The following is a 25930-nucleotide window of genomic DNA, read 5'->3' on the forward strand; positions in this document are numbered from 1 at the left end:
GGGAAATAAAACCTGAATTCTATGAGGGTGTTGATGAATTTATACGTGTTTGTTGTAATTCGCAATAATTCATTATTGACTAGAAAGTTAAGTGTCCATATTCTAAGTGCAAGTGTAAAAAAAATTTGGATATTAATTTAATTAAGTATGATATATATAAATTTAGATTTAAACATGATTATTAGATATAGACTAATCATGAGAAAGTAGTTAATGTGAAAAATCAATTAGGAAGAAGAATTTGTGGATGACATCTTATTTGAAAATGATAATTGTAGTCTTGAACTATCAGAGTAAATGAGGTAAATTAAGTAAGTTAACAAATATTATGTTTCTATGATTACCTATTTTGAGTATTCATCAATATTAATCATGTTTTATAAAGATAATGATATTGGTATCTAAACATATTATATTTTATTCAAATATGACAGGTAAAGATAAGAAAGGTATTGCTTAGCGTTGGCAACACTCCTTCACCCACCGCTCCCACTTCTAGCTCCACACTAGCTGCAATGCAGACCTCCTAGGTTAGGAGGTAGGAGCAGTTTATCATGATGCCCAACCTAAGTATGTTAGGTATGTTGCTCTTCCCCCTCTAGTACAGCAAGTGTCACAGTCTACACCATTAACTACACATGCCACATGGTCTGTACCACCAACTACAGATGTCACACAGTCCCTCTCTACACAAGACAAGAGCAATGGATCTACTGATGTTGTAGGTGTAAGTGAGCAATAGTTATCATAAACTCAGGTATCATCGAGATTACTTTCAGATTTGAGATGAGATATGTCCACTTGATAAGTTAAATTCAAAATATGCCTAATAACTCTATTTGATGTGAATGCTATAATAATGGTGTTATTTTATCACGTGTTCAGTTGGATACCACCACAGAAGAGTTTCTACCAGGTGACAGATACTATCAAGAAGATGTTTGATGTGTCTTACACAAGTTTTGCAAAGGTGCCTAAGGATATAAAGTTAGAATGGTTCAAAGATTGAAAGGTAATAACAATCAATTAATTTAAGCTAAATGTAATTAGATATTATTTCTTATACTTGTACTAATTACTTTGTATTTATTTAGAGTAACTTCTCTATTACCCCACGATGAGAAGATGATTTTTAAGATTTGAAAGAGTCACACTACAAAGTAACTAAGATATATGTACATTAAGGCTCGTCAAGACCCATCATTTACAGATTAGATAGTACCCTACTTCTTTCATGCCTTGTAAGAGTATTGGGATACAGATGAGTTTAAAAATATATCTATAAAGAACAAGACAAACTAAGCATATATTAAAAGGGGATCACTGTATATGGTGGCTTTATGACTTTGGATGACACTAAGGCAAACTTGGTATGTGATTTTCAAATTTTTTTAAAATTTATGTTATTCAATTTATAAATGATATTTGAGATGGTGATTTAATTGAAATTGTAGAAGAAATTATTGAAGAGGCCACCTACGCATGGAAAGGTGTTCAAGGAGACAAATACTGGCAGTGAGAGAAAAAATCCAGTGGGTTGATACACGATCTCAAGCCACATATGTAAGTGGAGTTACTAACACTATTTTATTATTAAAGATTTATTAAATAGTTATCAAGGCTAATATATAATTATCTATACTGTAGGATGACTATGTTTAAAGGCTTAAAAAGATATCTTCTCAGGACTAAGAGTTTATTGATGAGGATTCTATATGGTCAAAGTTAGTGAGTGGTTTTTATAAAGGCTACATTTATGGCATGGGTGGCTGCTTTGGAGACTCCATATCTACTGCATCTATCACCGGAGATGTCCTGTCTCTTGTACCTGAGAAAGTGGAGGACATAGTCCATACTCAGGTCCATGTCCTAAATGAAGAACTCTAGAAGCATATCGAGAAGATGTGGAAGACGAAGGAGAGTACATGAAAGAAGAAGTGGGCAAAGAAAATGAAGAATAAGATAGAGAAGAAGGTGACATCGAGTATGTAGAAAAAAGTGCAGTAGCATATGTAGCAACAACATTATGTAATAGATGTATGCATACTTTGAGCTAATGAGAGCAAACAACTTTACACCTCTTCCTCCTCTTCTACAAGCTCTAACACCACTAGCCTTTGACTCCATACGACATTCCTCCTTCTTCTCTTCTACTAATAATGATACTCCTTCTAATAATAATCATACTTACTATTCATAATAAACATTATTATTTTAATTTTTACATTATTTATTTGAATGTTTACATCTTTAATTTTAATGACATTTGAATTTAACATTTTATAAATAATTTCTGAATTTCAATTTATGATTTTGTAATTTTTATTATGTTTACAAATTATGATAATTATGAATAACAAAAAATAATTATACAAATAAATAAAAAGTATAAAAAAAGTCAGAATAGATATTATAGATGGATTACAAATGAAAAAATACGTTTATAAGTTACAGATAAACAAATCTATTTGTATATTACAGACAAAAAAATTTATTTATAAATTATAGATGAATTAAAAAATAGGTTTATATTTATTTATCAACAAAGATATTACAAACAACTCTAATTCATTTGTATTTCTAAAATCTATCTGTAAACTTTTAAAAATTCATCTATATTTGGGTAACATTTAAATAATAATACTGTCATTATTCTATGATTATTAAATTGATAATAATAAATTACAATTAAATTATACTTTGGTATAGTTGTTAGAAAAAACAGAAATAACTTTCAAGAAACATTAATAATAAGTTTGTATGAATATAATTTCTATGACAATAATACCGTAAGACACTTCTCTTTATTACAAAACAATCAATACGTTAATTTGAACCATAAGCAAAAGTGAGTTTATTTATAAAATAAAAGAAGTAATTTTTTAAAATCTTTTCTCAATTTAAATATTTTTCTAAAATTCAAAAAATATTTTCTCTTCATCATCGCAAGAATAGATAAGTTAGTTTTGCCTAATCACTGTATATATGATTAGATAATAGAAGTTATGCTCTAAATTTTAAATCTTATATAACCCTAATACAGTCTAGAAAAAAAAAAAAAAAACAACCCTTGTGCAAATTAATTAGATGTAAATAATTAGATGCTCCTAGAATTGAACTTGAAATAGCAAGGAGAGTGTGTACCTAACTGAAAAGTGTAGTCCAATGATGGAGTCAGTGAGTAATTCAACACAATTAATAAAAATAGGTGACAATTTTCTTACCTTAATAGTTGAAATATTCAATGAGTCATTGAAATTTAAGCCTTTTAATGTATGTTTAGAACCATTTTATTACACTAATGACACATTAATAATTGAAGATTTCATACCAAACTTTACAGTATATTATTAAGTTGATCTTCAAAATCTTAGAGATATTTACTTTAAAGCTTTCTACTCTTTCGTATTTTTAAAAGTTCTTTACACTTTTTAAATATAATTTGTAAGTATTAATTCTTGATCGAAATTATTTTTAAGATTTTTTTTCAAATAAAAATATTTATAGAGATTATTTTCTTTTAATAAAATATTAATTTAAATTTTTTATAACTTATTTTAAAATTATTTTTTAATATAATAAAATACTTATTATTAATAATGACATTATTTTTTAATTTGTAACATTTTAAAATAGTAATATAATATTTTTTATTAATTAATTATTTCTAATTTAATGATATCTGTGTAATAAATAGGAAAATTACTAGTTATAGTTAATAATAACAAATTTGAAATTGCCAAAAGATATATTATTAAAATCTCTAATTGCTTCCCTTAAGCTTTTGTTAGGATGCTAACTAATAAAAAAATTAATATTTTTTTATGTTTGTATTACATAAAAAAAATTAATAAAATAATTTTTAACATATTGTTTGTTAATTATTAAAATTTATTAAACATTATAAAAATATGAAAAATATTAAATTAAGAGTGAAAAATGTTAAATAATATATTATTAATATTTAAAAAAAATATTTGGTCCATCGAAATAAAATCTCCGATCAAGAAAATAGAAGTAGCATTCAAAAAAGGCCGAGTGGGGGCGTACGAGAATTTTTTTTTTTCTTTTTAACTTTGTTTTTATCTTTTTAAAATTAATATAATATAAATTATAAAAAAATAGTTTTTATTAAAAAGTATTATAATAAAAAATTAAATTAAGTTTTTTTTTTTTAAATTTTCTTTATCTAAACAAGTGAGAAAAATATTATTTAATAATTCTCTCTTATCGCAAATCAAATAACCACTTAATTTTCACTGAGAGCGCCTAATCCCTCGAAGCGCAGCTTCTGTTGGCACGTTGTTGTTCGAGTCCTCTAACTCTTTCTATTGCTCCACTCTCTAACGCACCTTCTGCTCACACCTTGTTCTTCATCTCAGGTGTGTGAATGATTGATTCGTTGTATGATGTTTATGCATGCTTGATATGAGTATTTGAGTTTAATTTTTCCTCAGTGCTATAATTTCCTGTTATTTGCTTTGGGATATGTTTTGTAATTTGTATGGTACGTTGATGAATGATGAGGCACATTGTTATCAATCGTTCCATTAGAGGAAAATAGTCAAACACTTACCGGGCACAGATCGTTTGTTAGATGGAACAAGATAGTTAAAACTGTTAAGTGGTTCACAGGTCAAAGGGGCAGAAGAAAGGGATTCTGAATTTGTTAGTTGTAAAAGTGGAAAGCCTTTGAAGAAGCATGCTTTCCTTTTCTGTTGAGATACTATAAACTCTTACATATTTGTTCTCTTTCTAATTTGTCCCCCTATTTCTCTGCTCTATGGCATGTGAATTCACAATGCATTTTCACTTTGGATGTTAATTGTTGCCTTGTTGGAGCTATCTTTTTTCTAAATGATATGATACGTTGTTTTGAATTTGAGTCTGTCGTTAAATTTCAATACATTTAAGTCTAGTAGTGCATTATCCTGTTTTGAAACCATGAGCGCAAGTTGTGTTCAGTTTAAATCTTTGGAGAAAATTACTGAATGCACTCTTGTCCAAATTAGCTCATCAAATTCACTATTATTACAGGCTGTTGTGTACAGCAAAAATCAGAACTTTTTGGCTTAAGTTTTGCGATAACAAGATTCATTTTAGACCGTTGATAGCCAATTAGAATTATGCTAGGTACATACGTACAGTATGTTTAGCTGTAACAATATGCAAGCAAAGTCCAGTTCTGTACAGTTGTGCAACCAAATATTGTGATACTAGGTTGAGTTTATAAAATGTCAAAAGCCTTAGTGTTAGGTCCCTTCAGATATTGCTAATCCACTGAAGCCACTTTTACTCCACCTTAGCTTCTCTCTCCTTAAAATACCCTGGGTAGAAATTTTGTGTTCATATATTTCTCAAGAATACTATGATATATTTCGCAATGCAGTCTAATGGCCAATGATGAAGAGGTCTAAATTTTTGCTATTTTCAAAATTTTCATTAATTACCGAGTATAAAAGTATGTAACCGTCAAGCATGTTCTAGTTTTGAAACCAAAAAACCAGCTTTGAAAACTAGTTTTGGACCCAAAAAGTTGGATTTAAAACCAGTTGAAACCCAAATCGGTTATGACTATTTTTTATTTGGTTGGCTTGTGCCCTAATTATTAACACTGATTTGCATTCATGTTCAATCTTAATTTCTTTCTGTAAGAATTAAACTTTTATTTTATTTTTTTGGTTAACTTGGCTATTTGTATCACTAATGCATGAGCCATTTTTTTTCGTTATGTTGTTTTTAGATAGTATTTGTTGGATTAAATTGCAGGAACTCAATGGGTACTGAATTGGAAACAATTGAGGCAAGGATAACATCTATGCTTGCCCAGCTCCAATCTGAGTGTGGCATCCTACAAAGAATGGTATACAAGAATAAGAATCAGCACCGGCGCTGTTCCTATTTTCAGCGTCTGTTGAAGGTACTCTACTACAAATTATGCATTATAGTTCCGCTATTGTCAGTGTTCAATTATATGAAATTGGTTAGTGTTTGAAAATTTTGTGATACTATTTTTTTCTTTGAAATATACAAATTTTTAAAAGTAATTTGATTTGCTTGGAAAGTTGAATGGAACATGTATATGTACATTTGAGCTTTCATGTATGGAAGGTTTATTTATATGTCCTTTTGGGTTTTCTGCTGTATTGTAATTCGTAGGTGAGGAGGGATTTAAGGCTTTTGCAATTGGCAAACTTGGAGGAGCTTGTAACATCATGTTTCCTTGTTATCAAAGGAGATAGACCAAAACAGAAGGTTCATCTTTTAGAGAGGTAGGTTCTTATTCCACACAATTTTTTGCTATTTTGGACTTTTCCCGAATCATGTACAAGGAAGAATTAATTCAAGCGGTTCTTATAAAATTATGATAACTGGTATGGTGATATGATTGAATTGTTCAAATGTGTTGAGTCTATATCATCGCAGTTCCTCTCTAACAACTGTCAAAATTAGTATTAGTATTCCTTACTGACCGAATGGAGGGAGGGGGAGGAGGGGGAGGGGAGGGGGGGGCACTAGTTCTAGTATGCCTTGGATGCACATTGTTAGAGCTGTATGTTGTGCATGCATGTATGGTTAAAGAATGTGTGAATATGGACATGGCAACATTATTACAAAAAAAAATAAAAAAATGATTGTGCTTATAGAGAGAAAGTGTATGAATGTTGTGTGTCATGTTATCACACATGAATTGTACAACAGAATCAATCATAAATACAAAAGAACAAAAATAAATCACTAATTTATAGTTACATATATCTAGTTATCTAATCATATCCCTTATTTTGTGATGATTGTTTTCTAACAATACTCTTGTTAGAGATGGCTTCTTCTCTCCCACAGTTGAACATCTTAGGGTCATATATTTTGTTGTTTTAATTATTTCTGGCTTATGAAATGTTTTTATGATGAAATTTTTCCTTTGGTGTATGATAATATTATAACTCCTGTCTTGAAGATTATTTTGTTGTCTTACTGTTTCGTTACAGCTTAAAAAGGAGAAAATGTGATAATGAAAAGCATAATTTTATGGAGCATCTTCTAGGAGCTGCACGCTTACTAGCAGAGGTGACATTGCAGATAAATATTATTGTTGCTAATGCTATAACTGTTTTCCTTACTTTTTAAGTCATGATCAGTGTGTTTTTACTGTGATATTTCATTAGCCATCTTCTTTCCATGTATGTATACAGTATGACACTAAGGATTTCACACAAATTGTTTGATTCTAATGGATTTCACACAGTGTTCTTTTTTCTTTTTTTTTCATGCAGATGGTTGAACCAATACTGAAGGCTGCATCGTATCCTTTTGCTACTGATATGATGTGTAATGTAATTTAATGGTTGGCTCATTGATCCTATATGCTTTATTTTAGTTAATTGGTCATACTCTGATCATGGCATTAGGCATATAAATTTTTTTTTTTTTATTCATACAATATGTACTAGTTGGTACTTAGTATTACCACATGATATAACATGGTCCATAATATGCTTGTAGCATTCCTTTTTTCATTTTTTTCACTTCTTTTTTTTTTAAATTTTTTAACTGCAATGCTATTTGTAAAACCTTTGGAGTTTACTTGCTTTCTCAAATTCTTTATACTTTCAGAAAATAGAATGCACATACCCTTAGAATTTTTTGTCACTGATAATGCTGGTTTCTCTAGCGCCTTCATGATACTTCTTGGAACATTTTATTAGTAATCTGTTAAAATTGCAACATAAAATTTATTTCCTTGACTATTTGTTAGTGAGGTGTCTCTATTGTTTGCACGATCATTTTTTATGGGATTTTCTCTGACAATTATGGCTTTGCTTGCACGTCTTCGAGTTCTGGTTCAACAAGTAAGTCTCACATGTTTATATATAATAGTTTAATCTATGTTTTATCATTTTTAATTGGAATTATTTGTTGTGGATTACTGATGTAGAGGTTATTTGTAAATTAGCTAAAAGTAAAAGTGATATTATTAAGATGACAATAGATTCTGTAAATTTATAGAATTTTTGCTATTTTAATACTGATTATAACAATCTGGGATTGTGAATCATTCTTATAGAACTTCTGATTTTGTTAATCAAACCTGTTTTTCCCTCCTTGCACAGATATTGCTTGATGTTGTTTTTCTGTTCAACATGGTTTCTTCGCTCTCTAAAACGAAGCAATCGATAAAAATAACTCATAAAGGAATTGAGGTTAGTCTGCTCCGCTAAATTCTCTGTTGCATATATATATATATATATATATATATGCATAGTCGCATAGACATGGATAGGAATCCAAAATAATATCCTACGTGCTCATATTTCTCTTTCTGGCTCTTTTGATGTATACTACTGATGCAGGTTTTTAGAGATTTTTACCCTGTTAGTGATGATTTTGTTACATTAGAGTGTGTTTGGAAATCGGACAAGTTTATATTACTAGAGAGGAAGTATGAAAAGGAGAATGAAAGTCAAGTTGAGGACTCTGGTGGAAGTGTCTCTGTCCAAACATCAAATGTTCATTATAATAGTATTGAATCTTTTCTCGGGGGTAAGAACCATGATGTGCATGCTTCTGCTGTTCCATGTTCACTAGATCTTATTTATTTTCATATTTAATTTGGACTGAATTGTTCAGTTTATGGTGATATTTAACTGCTTTATAACAAATGTTCTAGTTCTGATACTTGAAACAATTGTCATTCTTTGTAACTATATTACTGGACTCAACAATTTTATGTAAGAAACTAAGAAAGTACTAAACTCAATCACTTGTTCATATAACTTATAATCAATAGCTTCTCTTTGTTGGAATGCAGAGTGCACAAAATAAAACAGAGGCAAAATGTTTTAACTGCATGTTTATTCAAAAGCAAAGACTGGCTTAGATAAGCCTTACAACTTGCAGAAACAAACTGACTGATGAAGCACGTACTTGATGGCACTACAGTAGGCAAAAACAAAACAACAAATAAAATAACTGACAAAGACCCATTCAACCCTATACAATAGGAGTTTTTATTGACACGACCACTAACATTACTGACACGTAAACCACTAACATTCCCTCCCTTAAGTTTCAGTAATTTTAACTACACCAAGCATGTGTCTAAATTTCTCAAATTGATCAAGCTTCAAAGCTTTAGTCATCACATCAGCCATTTGTTCGTTAGTATTGCAGTATTTTAGTTGAACCACTTGATCTCTAAGAAAGTGAAATCTTACTGCAATGTGCTTACTTCTTCCATGAAAAACAGGATTCTTGGATAATTGGATTGTTGAGTTATTGTCACATAGAATTACGGTAGCTTCTTTTTCTTCTAATTCAAGATGTTCCAGAATTCTTCTGAGCCAAATGCATTGACGTGCACAAGATGCTGCAGCAATATATTCAGCCTTTGTAGTAGATAAACTTACTACAGGCTGCTTTTTTGAAGCCCATGAGACAGCTGCAGTTCCCATTACAAATACAGATCCAGAGATGCTTCTTCTATCATCTAAATCTCCTGTATAGTTGCTATCACTGTAGGCTGTGAGACCCATTTTGTTTCCTTTTTGGTAGAAAAGACCATGCTCTATGGTGCCTTTTAAATATCTAAAAATTTGTTTTGTTGCAGCCCAATGTGACTCCTTAGGATTAGCCATCTATCTACTGATTAGACTTACCCCAAACATCAAATCTGGTCGTGTAACTGTCAAATACATGAGGCTACAAACAGTTTGTTTAAATTGGGTTGCATCTATTGGAGCTCTTGCATCATCTTTGCACAATATAGTTCCTGACACCATGGGGTTTCGAACAGAGTTACTGTCAAGCATGTTGAACTGAGCCAGTATCTTACGCGTATATTGTTTTTGACAGATGAAGATTCCTGCTTCATTTTGCGTTACTTCTATTCCCAGAAAATGTCTCATTTTACACAAATCAGTCATGTCAAACTCCAATTGTATTGAGTTTTTGAACTCTGCACATGTAGCTTTGCTATTTCCAGTCAAAATCAAGTCATTAACATAGAGACTAACAAGTAAAACATTACCGTGAACCTTTTTTTGTGAATAAGGTGTGTTCACTTGAGCACCGTGCGAAACTTTCTCTAGCAAAGTAGGCTTCTATTTTACTGTACCAGGCTCGTGGAGCCTGTTTAAGTCCATGTAGAGCTTTTCTGAGTCTATATACGTGGTGTTCTTTCCCTTTCTTGATAAATCCAGTATACCTCTTCTTGAAGTTCACCATGTAAGAATGTGCTTTTGACATCGAGTTGAAAAACTTCCCATGCATGTTGAGCTGCTATGGCTAACAACACTCTTACTATGTCAAGTCTGGCCACAGGAGCAAATACTTCTGTGTAATTGATTCCATATTTCTGGGCATAGCCTTTGGCCACTAACCTGGCTTTATACTTCTCTATCTGGCCACGTTCATTGAATTTGGTTTTGAAGATCCATTTCATGCCAATGGGTGTAATCCCGTCTGGAAGATCTACAAGTTCCCAAGTGTTGTTCTTTTCAATTGCTTTTATTTCAGTATCCAACTATCCATTGCTTCTCTCCAGTTCTGACTTGTACAGGCTTCCTCAAAGGATTGAGGATTTTCGGAGTCAGCCATCATCACCAGTGAACTCTCCTCGTTTACAAATAAGTTGGTTTCGTAGTCAGTCATCCATAATGGTTGTCTCTTGGTTCTGGTCGCCCTCCCTTCAACTGGAGAATCAGTGGGTACTGAAGTTGGCTCGAGTGTTTTTGGTTGATCATAGCTGACGGTAACTGGTTGAGATGCAGATTCTGTATTTTCAACTTCTTCAATATCTTTGTTCCCCCAATCAAGAGCAGGGGCTGTACCTTCGTCTATGTCCAAATCCCAATTCCAGTTTTTGTCTTCTTCAAACACTACGTCGCTGTTGACAAGAACTTTCTTGTTAATAGGATCATAGAGTTTGTAAGCTTTTGTCTCATCATTTACACTCAGTAGAATACATTGTTGGCTCTTTGCATCAAGTTTGCTTCTCTTTTGATATGGAATATGAACATGTGCAATACATCCAAATGTACGGAAGTAATCTACACGCGGTTTTACTCCACTCTACACTTCTTCTGGGGTTCCTTGATCTACAGCAGAGGTTGGACTTCAGTTTTGGACATGAACACACCATCGCACTGCGTCAAGCCAGAAGGATTTAGGAACCTACTTGTCATGAAGCACTGCTCTGACTGCGTTTATGATGGTGCGATTCTTACGTTTTGCAACGCCATTCTGTTGACGGGTGTAGGCAGCTGTCAATTGCCTAGAGATACCATGTTGATCACAGAAGTTTGAAAACTCCTTAGAATTGAACTCGCCACCTCGGTCAGTTCTTAAACAAACAATGGGTTTGCCTGCTTCCTTTTCAACACGTGCTTTGAAGCTCTTGAATGCATTGAACGTTTTGGATTTTTCATTCAAAAAGTAAATCCAAGTTTTACGGAAATAATCATCAATAAAGCTTAGAATGTACCTTAAGTTGCTGTGTAAGGCAGGTGAAATGGGACCACATATATCAGTATGAATTAACTGGAGTTTCATTGATGCCCTCCATGAACTTTGTTTTGATATGGCATCCCTATGTTGTTTCCCTACGAGACAAATAGTGCATATAGTCTTAGGAGTTTTCAGAAAGGGGAGACCAATCACCATTTGCTTATTTGCAAGTGTGCTGAATCCTTGAAAGTTGAGATGTCCAAATCGTTTATGCCACAGCAGAGGCTTATCTGGAATGTCTTCAGCTTGGAAACACTGAAACTGTTGGGGAATCGTTGAAGCTGACACAGAACATCCTATTTCCTCTCATGTTAGTTTGAATGATCAAACCTTTATCTGGATGAAATATCTGACATGTATCATTTTGGATTAAGATAGCGAGACCTTTCTCTTGAAGTTGTCCTAGACTTAAGAGATTTGTCTTAAGCTCTGGAACATAGTAAACATCAGATATAACATGAGTAATATCATTGATTTGAACTTGAATACTTCCTTTGGCAGCAACGTTCAGTGTTGTATCATTTCCAAGTTTGACACTTTTGTTGAGCCCTTCTTCATGTATATTTGAAAACCACTGCTTATTACCAGTCATGTGATTACTGCACCCTGAATCTAGAAACCAGTCTTCCCTCTGGACAGTTTGTGTCATTTCTTCATATGCTACCAACAGGATCTCATTTTCTGCCTCCGCTATATCTTCAAATGTTGCGTAATGGGCCTGCTTCTCAGTTTCAGGACATTCATACTGAAAATGGCCTAGTTTGTGACATTGGAAACATTCAACAAGTGCTTTGTTGAAAGGTTGTCTCCCACGTCCTCGTCCCCGTCCACGATTTCCTCTACTACGACCTCAACTGGGTCCTACACGATCATCATGAGTGACTTCTAAGACTTGTTCAACAGATGGAACACTCTGCATTCGTTGCTCATGAACAAGCAAGCTGCCATGAAGCTCATCAAGACTTAGAGTGCTCAAGTCATTGGCCTCCTCGATGGAGCACACCACATAATTGAAATTTGAGGTTAGAGATCTAAGTATCTTGCTGACTACTATGCTTGAGTCCAAAGTTTCACCATTGGCTTTCATTTTGTTAACAACACTAAGAGTGCGTCCCAGATAACTATCAATCCTCTAGCCATCTTTCATAGTCAGCAGCTCGAACTCCCGTCGTAGTGCCTGAAGTTGAGCTCGTTTAACCCGTGTTGAGCCTTAGTATTTCTGCTGCATGGACCGCCATATCGCCTGGGACGTGCTTTTGTCCAGTATTGTTTCAAGAATCTCTCTATTAATAGCCTGAAACAAATAGTTCTTCACTTTCATATCCTTTAGATTTGCCTCAGCAGCACTCCTCTTTTGTGCTTTAGTGGGCGTGGTTCCAAGTGTTGGAACGCCATCTTCTACCAGTTGCCACAGTTCCTTACTGCCCAAAAAGTTTTCCATGGTCATGGACCAGAAATCATAGTGGCCGTCAAACTTTGGAATGGCTGGTTGAACAAACTTTTCTGATGTAGACATCCTTACTCCCTCACTCTTTTCTCAGGTTGTCCACATTCTCTGTATCAGATTACTCTCCACACTAGATCTGGCTCTTTTCACTCCTCGCAAATAGCTTACACACTTTCTGGATCAGGCCCCTTACGGAGCTCTGATACCAATTGTTGGAATGCAAAGTGCACGAAATAAAACAGAGGCAAAATGTTTTAACTGCATGTTTATTCAAAAGTAAAGACTGGCTTATATAAGCCTTATAACTTGCAAAAACAAACTGACTGATGAAGCACGTACTTGGTGGCACTAAAGTAGGCAAAAACAAAACAACAAATAAAATAATTGACAAAGACCCATTCAGCCCTATAGAATAGGAGTTTTTATTGACACGACCACTAACATTACTGACACGTAAACCACTAACACTCTTGTCCTGTTGATTGGGAGAGAATGTTCTGTTGTTATAGTTATACTGTAATCATGGATCTCAAACATGTGAATTCTAGTAAATGCAACATAAAACTAGTTAGTTTAAATGAAGATTTGGATTGATCTTGTCTTCTCTGCTTGTTTGTTACACTATGGTTTCTACCTTCTAGAGTTCTTTTACTTAAACTTAAAAATTGGCGACGATTGACAGTTTTTGAAATGATTTGAATGCATGAAATTGAATACAAACGACTCAAATAAATTGCTTTTCAGGCTTAGGCCTTCTTGCTTCACAAAAAGCAAGAAAATTACTTGTCTCTCACCTTTATTGGTACATTCATCACCAATTGTACATCGAAGTTAACTTGTAATTTATTGATGTCATTAATTTTAACCAAGGCTCAGTAATTTACTATGCAGACGATCAGCTTGTCCCAGAGAGAACAGAAACAGTTGCTGCTGCCAGAGAAGATCCTTGTAATGGTGATGATATGAATACTGATTTGTTGACTGGCACATCACAAATTGATGATAAGGAGACCAAATGTAATGAGGAAGGAAAAAATCTTGGCGCAACAGAAGCCCACATCAACGAATTTTCAACAGAGGTTGGCTTGCAAACATTATCCGGGTCTTCTACCAATGGTAAACTTCATTCTTGTTCAAAGAAGGTGGCATTTGTCTCGATCAAGAATCCTACATAAGCTAGACAAAGTGGGCAAAGTAATTATGTGTTAACTACTAATGTTAAGACATTCAACTTCATGGGAAATGAAAATGATCAAAGAAAGGCTAACGTAGGGGATTCAGTTACTAGTTTATTTACGGATGTAAATGCAAAGGATAGTTTTGAACATGAATAGATACTGTGGTTAAACTTTAGGTGGTGACTTTATCCTTAAATCCTGATTTAGTAGTGGTAATACGTGTCTTCAGCACTCTTATTTAGACTTTATACCGGGAAAGGATTCAATGAAAGTAATTTTTATTTAAATTTTTATCGTATCAAATGATATGTTTATATTATGCATGTATATATGTATTTCTATTGCTTTGATTCCTTTACAAGTGTCTTCAGAACACTACTCAGTATGATTTTAAAACATGCACGTTGGCTTGTACTCTCTTAAAGTGAATTGACATTTGATTAAGGAAAAGTTGGGTTTGGACTCAATCTTCCGTTCACTAAATTTCAGTAAATAGACTAAGTTGTTACAGGTTTCTGGAATTAATATAATGAAATTGGAACTCTTAATAACTGCAATTCGAGTATCTATTCAAAGAATTTATAATTATTAGTACCCACTGATGAATTGAAGGGAGTTTTAGAATGTAAAGACGACAACGTAAAAGAACTAATATAAAATTTTATTTAAAGGCAAGGAAACAAATAGCAAAATTAAAAAATTGGTTTGATAAGTAAGAATTTATTTTCCTCATGTCTTCCTCGCTTTTTATCAACAACAATCAAACTTTATTTCAGTAGGTGATTAGTTACAAGAATTAAATAACACTATTTAATTTAGTTAAAAATTAAATTAAATTTAAATATATTACTATCACTGGTAATCAAATTATTTAATAAGTCAAAGTTCAATTCTTTAGTTTATTTATCTTTTTACTTAATTCAAAACTTTCAAGTTTTTGAAATTTTTGTTCTAGGGTAGGTATGATAAGTTCACATTGTTTTTTATTATTTCAGAGTAGGCTCAAAGCGACCTTACGATTGGACCGGCCTAAGTTATGTCTAACAAAGCTGCAATTAATAATAAAATTGTCAATTAATTTATATTCCTTATGAAGAAAGATGATTTCATACCCGTCATATCTAAAATATATGTAAGCATAAATTTGCTTTTTTTAATTGCATTTAGCTTTATATATTTTAATAGCATTTTGTATATTTGCAGACCAACACAAGTTGATGAAAAACTCAAAACATGAAAAGTCACATGGCATTGTTAGAGAAAAAAAAAAAAACTAATTGATACTTTTGTTTAAAATAACTATTAAAAAATACTTTTAATAGTTACATAAGTATGAATTACAAACTCATACTTTATTATTCTGTATTTTAAAAATATTTACATAAGTATGAATTACACCTCATTAGTATGAATTACAAACTCATGTGCTTCATTATTCTGTATTTTAAAAAATTTACATCAGTATAAATTACACCTGAAACTCTTGCATTACACATGTTTTTGACTAGTTCATATGACTTTGCAGCATTTTTTGGGGTCTTTTCCATTCTGTTGTGTTCTTATCTTTCATCTCTCCATGTTCCATTCCTAATATTGAAAAAAAAAAAAGATTTAATAAGCGATAAACCAAATTTACCAAATCAAATACATTTTTTTCTTACATTTAAAGCTACATAATATATATTAAGAACAATCATGAACTTTTGAACAAAAATTCTATAGTTCTTATCATAACTAACATAATATTATAATTTAAACATTTATACTAGTTAATAACTTTTCATAAAATATAAGATTAATCAATCAAACTACTAGTTTGAAATTTCTTATCAAAAAGATCAACTTTGTAGAATTTTATATCAAAACAAAAATAATAAATATTTCATTATATTATTTTATTTTAATATTTAATATATTTCTAAAATATAAGTAAATATCAACTTTTGAATAGCATAGTTACAAATATTTTAATTATGTGAAATTTGATATGCATAATCATGAATTGGTCAATATTGTATTTTATAAATGATTATTTAAAAATTTGTAAGTGTCTGAATTTAATAATTAGTGTCAACTAATTCTAACACTCACTCTCATTATGCTTTAACATTGTTTTTAATTCAAAAAATATTTTTCTATTTCAACAACCTGACACATTTATTTTTTCCATTCACTTAGTTTAAATACTATAATTTGAATATTTTATGTCCTTATCATTTTGTATGAAATATTAAATATGTGACAATTGTTGTTTTAAAAAGGAAATGATCCTTACACTGTATGAGATTACCTACACATGATAAACAGTCTAAACAAAAGCCTTATTATTGCTCAGTGCTCATCCTCTTTGTCTTTTGGTGCCAAATAAGTTGCTTCAATTCCATTCTCCTTGGCTTTATGCATTTTCATTAATTTTGAATTAACTCATGCAGATAAAATTTTGAAATATATAAGTGAGATTTGACATAAGATTTCCATAGAAGCCATTTTTTTTGTTAAAGAAAGGAAAAATTCATAAATCGATTGTCTATTGAATTTAAGATTCAATCAAACAATTAATATATTCACTTATTTATTGTGAATTTTACCTTACTTATACAAGAAACAAAAACACTTTACTCAACACTTTAGTATTCCATCAATTTCATTTGAATTTGGTATCCTTCAAAAAATTCAAGAAAAGAAAAGTCTTATCATAATTCTGCAGTTGCTTTTCTACAAGGTTTAAAAGTGATTCTAAAAAAATCCACTAAAAAAAAAAGCACAAAATCCTAAAGATTGGCATTGTTTTTAAAACATTTGAAATCATATTAATAATATCAAAATAAAACTTTTGTCATCTATAGTATAGTATTTTAAGAAAATATGTTTTACCATATGTTATTGTGTATGTTTATGTATCAACGTTATATTATAATTGTGACTTAAACATATTTTCAATACTTACATATATAAGATTTTTATTTAGTTCTTTGTTTTTAGTTTTAACACGTAATCTTTTTAAATTTAGTAATTTTGTTCATTTTTATTAACATAGTACAACAAAAGGTTAATACATGACAATTTGTCATGATATCAGAAGGAGTCAACAAGATTTAATTGAAAAAAAGAGAGGTTAAAACTATTAAAAAGTACTGATTGACTAAAATCAAAATTTTGTAAATATACAAGCTTAAACATATATTTAAATCTATAATATTTTAATTTTAAAGTGTATAATTAGAATTTACATACCTGCATTGTGATGGATATATGCTATGGTATTGTTCAAATTCCCAAGCCAATATTTCTTAACAAATGTTATATGAACTGATCTTAACAATGGTGTGTTGACTTGACCATCTGAAAAAGTCTTCATACTTGGAATGTTGCTCACACTTACTTTTTGTAATTTAGGCCAATCAATAGTTCCACTTTGCTGGCAGAAACTAATTAACTTTGGAAGGTCTTTGAGTATAAGACACTCTACTTCAGGAAAAGTGATGGATACGTTGTCTTCTTTATCATCTGATAATATTTTTTCTATTTTCTGGCAGTTACACAACTTGAGTAATTTTAGCTTACTAAGATTTTTAGTAGCAGAACATGAGAATAAACTCTTGAGGCTACCACAGTGGACAATGTTGAGTGACACCAAATTTGGGAAAAAAGGAACTTGAGGTTCCTTGTTCCAGACATATGTCAAACTCTTTAGGTTGCTCAATGTTAATGCCTTTAGCTGAGGAAGCATTTCTTTAATATTCTCATCTTGTTTGTCATCATTAAGGTAAAATACCTCAGTTAGTAACTCACATTTGTCCACAGTCAAATTTATTAGATTGTTGTATCTTGTGATCATATTGGAAGAAATGCCTCTCAACAATAAATTGTTGTCGCTCAAAGTTAGAATTTCCAGTCCTAAAGTTTAGCATTTTTCAAAAAAGTTAGAAACATGTTAATATAATGCCAAAACAAAATTATTGTCGTCTAATAATTTAAATTAAAAACTTACAATAGGCATATTTCGGAAAGAAGATGTTATTTTGTATAAACATGTATCACTAACTTTTATATTATTCTAAGTTTTGCATATAATATTAAAATTTACATACCTAAATTTTGATGGATATACGATATGGTCTTGTTCAAATTTCCTAGCCAGTATTTCTTAACAAATGTTATATAAACTGATCTTAACAATGGTGTGTTGACATGACCTCCTGAAAAAGTCTTCATACTTGAAATATTGTTCACCCTCACTGTTTGTAATTTAGGCCACTCAAAAGTCTCACTTTGCTGACAAAAACTGACTAACATTGGAAGATTTTTTAGTACAAGGCACTCTACTTCAGGGAAAATAATAGATACACTTTCATTTTTATCAATTGATATGACCTCTTCTATTTTTTCACAATCACACAATTTGAGTAATTTGAGTTTTCCAAGATTTTTGGCAGAAGAAGGTGAGAATGAACTTTTGAGGCTACCACAGTGAATAATGTGAAGTGATATCAAATTTGAAAAAAATAGAACTTGAGGTTCTTTGCTCCAGAGACATGTCAATCTCTTTAGGTTGCTCAATGCTAATGTACTTAGTTGAGGAAACATCTCTTGGATATTCTGATTTTGCTTGTCATCTTCAATGTTAAATACCTCTGTCATTAACTCACATTTGTCCAGAGTCATAGATTTTAGATTGTCATATCTTTTGATCATGTTGGATGTGATGACATTCAACAATTTGTTGTTTCTCAAAGTCAGATTTTCCAGTTCACAAAATGATTGTGGGGGACAATTGTAGTGCCAGAGTTTCTCAATATCCTGGTTTATACAAAGTACTTTCAACTTTTCCAATGAGAGCTGCAAGGTACAAATGGTAATTATCAATGTCTAGGAGTGGAGATGAAAACAAAACTACATAGGAAATATGAAATGAACTGTAATAGACATATAATTGATGGTGTTGTTTAGTACAATTATATCATTCATTTCCTTTCCATCATAAACATGATGGCTTTGACTTTGATACAAAAGTGAGATTGACCATAAGATTATATCAAAAGTGCAGAAGATTTATTGTTTATATATATATATATATATAATGAAAATGAATATTATATCTTAAGTTTTGATAATCTTACAGAATTTGGGAAGAAATAGTCTGAAGTAGCAAGTTCTGGGTGATCCTTCTGGTCATTGGAGTCATCACGAAAAGTGATGAGAGCAGGACAATTTGTGATTATCAATGTTTCCAAGGATGGAAATTGAGATGTAGAAGGAAATACAGTTGTGAGCTTTGTTAGATTTTCAAGAGAAACATACTTCAACAGTGGAAAGGAGCTCTTATTCTCTCCCATCTCTTGTCCTTCATCCATCATGATAATTTTCTCCAAGGACTCACAATCCGAAACTTGCATATTTGTTAGCATTTGAGAGGCTTGTAGTGATTTAAGAGACTTGCATTGCTTCACTTCTAGGATTTGGAGATATTTATAGCACCTGATAATTTCTTTGTTGATGATGTGAGTCAAATTGGGTAGGTCAATTAAAATCAATTCAGTTAGCTGCTGCAAAAGCTCTATAGAACATGATATTTCCTCTTCAATGTTAAAAATCATTTTCAATGAGGTACAATGACTTACAGTGAGTTTCATCAATTTTGGAAACTCTTGTAAAGTCCTATTAGAGGAAATGACATAAACCAACGTGTGACAAGTATCCAACCTGAGTTCATTTAACTTAAAGAAAGAATTACGGTTATCTGTTGGCAAATGATATGCAGTTGCAAGCCCATGAGTGAATATTTGCAACTTAGGACATTTTTCTATCACCAATGTTTCTAAAACTGGGAATTCTCTATAATAAGTGTTGGTATGGAACATGATTAATTCTGGGAGGTACATAAGCTCCACCTTGCTCAATGCTAGAAATTTAAAGGGATGATATTCATGTTGAATAACTTTTGTTAAATTCCCACATTCTTGAATCTTCAATTCATTCAGTTGGCTGAGGTTGTTAACTTGATAAGGAAAGACTAGCATCAGAGAAAGGCAACTCTTGATGTATAAGTTTCTCAAATTATTGAGCTTAATGTAACGGACATGTGTTTTCCATATGTACATCATGTCAGGTAATTCCATTAATACCAATTCCTTCAAGGAAATGAGTTTAGAAGACTCATTGCCAAATAGAAATGGTTGTGTTATGCAGTGTTCAATGGTGATATGTTCAAGCAGTTCTGACTTCTCTTCCAAGTAGCATAAAAATTGAAACAAACGGTTTCCATTGCTGCAATTTTTTGCGTTAAACATTGTAAGGGAAGACAGAAACAAAGGTTTATGATCACATAATTCCTTTGCTTTGCTTAATTCCTCATCCCCATCAATAGTTATGTCATCTGGACCATCCTGTCAGATTTTTCTTGCTTTAGTAAATCACATGTTAAAATTGTATTACTAGAGTGAAGTCGTAACAAGATCATCTCTTTTTTCGGGGAAAATTAAAAATAATAATATATTTTTTATTGGTTTGATGTGATCAAATTTTACAATTTTACCTTGCTCACCGTAAATATCTCTTTTTTTAAAAATAAATTAGAGACTTTCTTTTTTTCCTAATCAATTAAAGACTCTCTTTTGAGTTATGATTCCATTCAATTCACTTGTTAATTATTTGAAACAACTCTGATCTATCAATGAAATGTAGCATTGATTAATAAAGTATGGCTATTCTATTTTAAATATTAGTATTAGATCATCTATTGGATAAATTAGGTTTCAAAAATATTTTATGAATGTTCAGAAGAGATGTCATATTATTTCTATATTTTTAAAGTTTGGATGAAAATTAAAAGTATAAAAAATATATAAATAAATATAATAAAATATAAATATGCAATGTAGATTCTTTTTAATAAAAAAGATGAAACTCATTGGATTTTTGATAGAGAGATCTAACCCGTAAGTAAAAAACTTGACTAATTAGGGCATCATTGTGAATTTGGTCTTGATTGTCTATGATCATTGACTTCAATTGTGACCTTTCTATCCTTCCCAAACCATAATTATACAATCTGGGGCAGTGGTTCACAACTACATTCTCCAAAGATGACCAATGAACATAGCCTTGATTGATAAACCCCAATATTGATGGCAACTCTTCAAGATGCATTTTGGCCATTTCAGGAAATTTAACTACAGGTAGACCATCTAAATGTCGTCAAATTTTTCTCAATTATTCAGCATAAAAGAATAAGTAAATAAATAAATAAAACAAGATAAGTAAACATATTATTTTTCAATGAACATAAAAAAGGAAGAAAATAAAACGCAAATAAATAAACAAATAAAAATCTATTTCCTTCACTACCTCGATCACTACCCACAAAGAAAATATTGTTTGTTGTTACTAAACTTTGTAATGCACCCAATAGAAACTCCTTTCCATTTTCTTTCTATTCAAATGATAATACAAATTTTATTATGTTTCAGTCCAGTCCATCTTTCCTCCTTCAATGGAGTACATATTATAATACTTTTATAGACTTTTGGTTTAAGAAAGTGCTCTGTATTTTTATTATAAAATTATCATTTTATTATTATTTCATCTTTTATTTTTAAATATTTGTAGTGATAAAAATAAAAACATTTTTTTAATTATTCTTATAGCTTCCTAGATCGATATATTTTTATAAACAAAAAATAAGAACATTTTTGTAACTAAAAGTAAAATTTTAAAAATAATTTTTTAAACAAAATCACTTCTCATGTTTTGAAAAATATCATTCCAATATAATAATTTACCTTCTTTATCTCCCAACAGATAGCATACACATAGCAATTTTGGTAGCAGAAGTAGAGTTAAACAAATCAATTGGATACGCCTTAATTTTCCAAATTGACTGTCCTTATCATCCAAAAGGAAAATGTACTCCATTGAACTGCAATTTTTGACGACTAAAATCTTCAAATATTGAAGATTTAATAGTAAGGAAGGAGTAAAAACAGTCTTCAGATTATAACAATCTTCGATGCATACGTTCTTCAGCTTCCAAAATGAATTTGCAACATTGTACCGAAAATCCCATATGCAATTTAATTTGATAACCTTGGAAATTACCATTCTCTCCAAATTAGGACAAGAAATCTGTACATACACACTTAATAATATATTACCATATTAATGAACATAATTAGCAAATGAAATTATTTGGAATTATTTGTCACTTGATTGACACAATTTCAAACATCTCTTTGTTTTGACTTGTGTTATTTGGTTTTGTTAATTTTATGTATATACATTTGGAATTGTAATGAAAGGAAAAATCTAGAGGCGAAATTAGTAATTTGTAATGCTTTAATGCTTTAACATTGGAGTTGAAGTATATACATACCTTATCATCAAAAAGTGGGAAGTCATGGTAATAATCAAAAAGTGGGGGTTCATCGTAAGAAGACGTATAGAAACAAAATAATGCAGGGAGTCCTTGTAATGATAGAGAGCGTAATTGAGGAAACACTGTAGGTGTTCTCTTCTCTCCTCCAACCACAATTGCTTCAATGAGTTTGCACTTTGAAACTTCTAAATCAACAAGATGTGGAAGACTTTTGATCATTGAGTCTGAGAAGAGGCATGTCATTTCATGGCATTGCTGTACTCTGATGACTTTTATTTTGAAGAAAGATTTTTCACTTAGAGAACCGTGGCATATGTACTTTAAATTGCTTACTCTTTTTAGAGACAATGACTCTATGTTGGGGAAAGCATCAATGTGATGATCATCACTAGAACTCATGGCTATGCATTTGATTTCAGCATTGTTTTGTATAAAAAGAGATTGTAGATGGAGAAACCCATCACCGTCTAAATCACTCAGAACATTTTGGACACCATACAGTTCATCTAAGTGTAAGACATCAACATTTTTCATCATCCTTTTAATCCCATCCTTTAATTGTAACTGTCTGTTGAGCTTGAGTTTCAATACTTTTAACCCATGATCACCATTATGGGTCTCAACCCAACTATTCCCAATGAAAATTGTGTATGATTTAATTTTTTCAAAGTACAAGTCCATTGGCCATGCTTGAGGATCAGGAACATACAACTCTTCTATACATGTCAAGTGATGCAAGTTTGTTAGCTCTTTCAAGCTTGCATTTTTGTTTTCACTGTTGGATATTTCAACCTCCCAATTGCAAAAGGAGTTTCTCAAATATAATTCTTCTAAACTAGTTAAGTTTGATATAACATTGGATGGAATCACTTGGAGATATGTGTCTCTTAAATCCAAGATTAACAACTTCTGAAGTCGTCCAATTTCTCTAGGCAATTGTTGGATTCTACTTCCAAAGAGGCCAAGAATTTGTAGGTTTGTGAGCTCACTAACTATAGTTATGTCTCCTAATTTGCAATTGTACATGGATAATGCCTGAAGGTTCTTTATCGAACCAAAACTAGAAGGTAGTTTTGAACAATCAAAGCCAATAAGTTCTAATACTTTCAGAAGTTTAGTCTCATCAAAAAATAAATTTGGAACCTGCATTGAGGGATTGTCAGTGCTTAGTATAATCTCTTGCATTTCTGGACATTGCAGCATTTCAGGAACCTGTGCACCTTTCACAATTGTTATGTTGCAAAAGCGTAAACTTCTCAACCATTCTTCAGTTGGCCATTCTTTAGAAATCACTAAAGCTTTTAGATCATTTTGAGCTATTGAATAAGCAGTGTGCCATATCAAGTCATTTATTTTGACATTTTCATTTTCATCTTCAATCAGAAGACCATAGGCCTTAAGATCACTAATTAATGAATCACACCTACTTCTTGCAGCCTCTAATGTGTCAAGATTTTTTAATAAACCTTCCCACATGTCTACATATATACTATGCTTGTTCACGGCTCTCCTTCCCCTAAGGGTAAGAATCAAGAGCAAGAATTTGTGTTCTTCACTCTCTAAACTATTGTAACATAGTCTTATTGGTGCAACATGTTCCTTTAGCTGCATCAAGGCATTTTGCAAAGCATGTAGGTCTTTGTTTTCTAACACCTTAGCTATAGCAAAAACTGCAGGAGCCAAACCTTCACAACTTTTCACTATTTCAGTTATTATGGAACTTGCCTCAGAATTTTGAGCAATGCCTCCAACCATCTTTTCGAATAAGATCTGAGCCTCTTCTTCTAGTAACACTTCTAGTTGAACTATCTTAGCCTTAGGAGCACCCATTAAATTTTGGATGAAATCCAAACTTTTTGATATTAGCAATAATTTACACCCCTTATGTTCATCACCCAAAGGAACTCCAATTTCGTCCAAATCAAGTTCTTGAGGATTCAATTCTCCCCACGTATCATTAATTATGATAAGAATCCTTTTCGTTTTCTTTATTCTTAAACGCAATCTATTTCTTCTTTTCACATAAATTTCCCCATGAAACTGGAGACCCAATATAGCTTCAATATCTTCTTGAACTTGTTCAACGCTTGGTTTCTCAGCTATATCTATGATAACCACTTTGAAAAAGTTCTGTTCTTCTGCTTGGTCTCCAATTTGTTTGGCCAACAAAGTTGTGCCTCCACCACCCAACCACCATACTCCAACTATTTGGATAAGAGGGTCCTTCAGGGCCTCCATAATATCATTTATAGTATCTGCTCTTGATTTTGGGGCCTTATAATCTTTTGGTGGTTTCACTAATAGATGAAGATTACCTTCTTTTTGTAATTTTAACATTTCTTGCATCATCTTTCTTCCTTGTTTATTAACCTTGTACCACCATAGGAAATTTGTGCAAGAACCTTTTCCTTCATAGTAGTTCACAAATACATTCACTTGTCTCAAAAACTCATCAGTTCTATTTAACCACTTACTTTTAGTCTGGAATTCCTCAGAATCCCAACAAGTAAGATTTTCTTGCACCCTTTGTCTTTTTTGTTGCAGATTCTTAATTTCGTTTCTAAGATTCTCCAAGATACTTTTGTAGGAAATCAAGTTATCCAATTGACGTGGAACAGTTACTACTTTCATGTTTCAAATAATGTGCAAATTGACCTTTCTTTCCCTTGGCCAACGTATCACTACTAAAAAAAATATCATTTTAAAATTAGCTTATATTAATATATAATCTGTCAAAATTAAATTATTATAATCTATAAATCGATGCTTTTATTAGACTATGCCAAGAATGGAGATACAATAAATCAAATTTAACTCCTTTAAAGTGAGTAAAGTAAGAAAGTCAAAGTTTATTCACCTCAATTTAAATTATTTTTTTATAAAATATTTAAATTTAAATCATGGATAAATAAATCACTTTATTGATTTATATATCTTTCAACTTTTAAAAAAATATTTAATAATTTTTTGTATTACACCTATTCATAGAAGAAATTGTTAGGAATCAAAATCACTAAATAATTTGTTACAAAAAGTTTGTTATATTTCATTTTTATACATTAAAATTTAATAAATTAAAATTATTAGTTATTTTAAATTAAATAAAGTATGAGAATAAATTTACTTATTTTGTTAAAAGTAAATAATCCCTTTTTTTATGTATAAATAATTGGTCCCTATAATTTACCTTGTTCAGATATTAGTCCTTGATAAATTACTTGTTGCAGACTAGTGAGCTCATTTCCAGCAAAATGTTACTCTGCACCATCGCCAACGACAGCTATTGTGAAGTGTTCCTCTTGGCGGCACAATATAGTCATTTTATTTAATTTAATAAATTAAAAGTTTTAAAAGTGAGAACTATAATCTTAAAAACAAATTATTTCAATTAATACATGTCATTTTATTTATATAATAAATTAATAT

The 25930-nt window shown here is 31.3% G+C and overlaps 2 protein-coding genes across 2 annotated transcripts; one reads left to right on the plus strand and one right to left on the minus strand.

The window, feature by feature from the left end:
* Positions 1-5776: 5776 nt before the first annotated feature.
* On the plus strand, positions 5777-14379 carry LOC113856297. The gene is made up of 8 exons (XM_027488068.1): positions 5777-5920; positions 6160-6272; positions 6990-7068; positions 7275-7303; positions 7757-7850; positions 8112-8201; positions 8352-8541; positions 13844-14379. Exons 1-8 carry the CDS (start codon positions 5777-5779, stop codon positions 14125-14127), a joined length of 1023 nt encoding a protein of 340 aa, XP_027343869.1. The 3' UTR covers positions 14128-14379.
* A 2082-nt stretch (positions 14380-16461) lies between these two features.
* Positions 16462-25135, minus strand: LOC113854236. Its single transcript, XM_027485138.1, has 6 exons — positions 22502-25135; positions 22147-22254; positions 19251-20516; positions 18702-18969; positions 17365-18027; positions 16462-16523 (listed from the first exon to the last, which is right to left on the minus strand). The coding sequence occupies exons 1-6, from the start codon at positions 25133-25135 to the stop codon at positions 16462-16464; spliced, it is 5001 nt and encodes a 1666-aa protein (XP_027340939.1).
* Between the last annotated feature and the right edge of the window lie 795 nt (positions 25136-25930).

This window comes from Abrus precatorius, unplaced genomic scaffold, assembly GCF_003935025.1.
Source record: "Abrus precatorius isolate BTA unplaced genomic scaffold, Abrus_2018 Scaffold11, whole genome shotgun sequence".
Classification (NCBI taxonomy): domain Eukaryota; kingdom Viridiplantae; phylum Streptophyta; class Magnoliopsida; order Fabales; family Fabaceae; genus Abrus; species Abrus precatorius.

Coding starts and splice junctions, on each gene's coding strand:
- LOC113856297 (XM_027488068.1), top strand. CDS start 5,777: ATGGGTACTGAATTGGAAACAATTGAGGCAAGGATAACATCTATGCTT. Junction 8,202..8,351: donor TAACTCATAAAGGAATTGAG/GTTAGTCTGCTC, acceptor CTACTGATGCAG/GTTTTTAGAGATTTTTACCC. Junction 8,542..13,843: donor TATTGAATCTTTTCTCGGGG/GTAAGAACCATG, acceptor TTTACTATGCAG/ACGATCAGCTTGTCCCAGAG.
- LOC113854236 (XM_027485138.1), bottom strand. CDS start 25,135: ATGAAAGTAGTAACTGTTCCACGTCAATTGGATAACTTGATTTCCTAC. Junction 18,970..19,250: donor ACTATTTCTTCCCAAATTCT/GTAAGATTATCA, acceptor TGTACCTTGCAG/CTCTCATTGGAAAAGTTGAA. Junction 16,524..17,364: donor ATATATCCATCACAATGCAG/GTATGTAAATTC, acceptor AAATGCATAAAG/CCAAGGAGAATGGAATTGAA.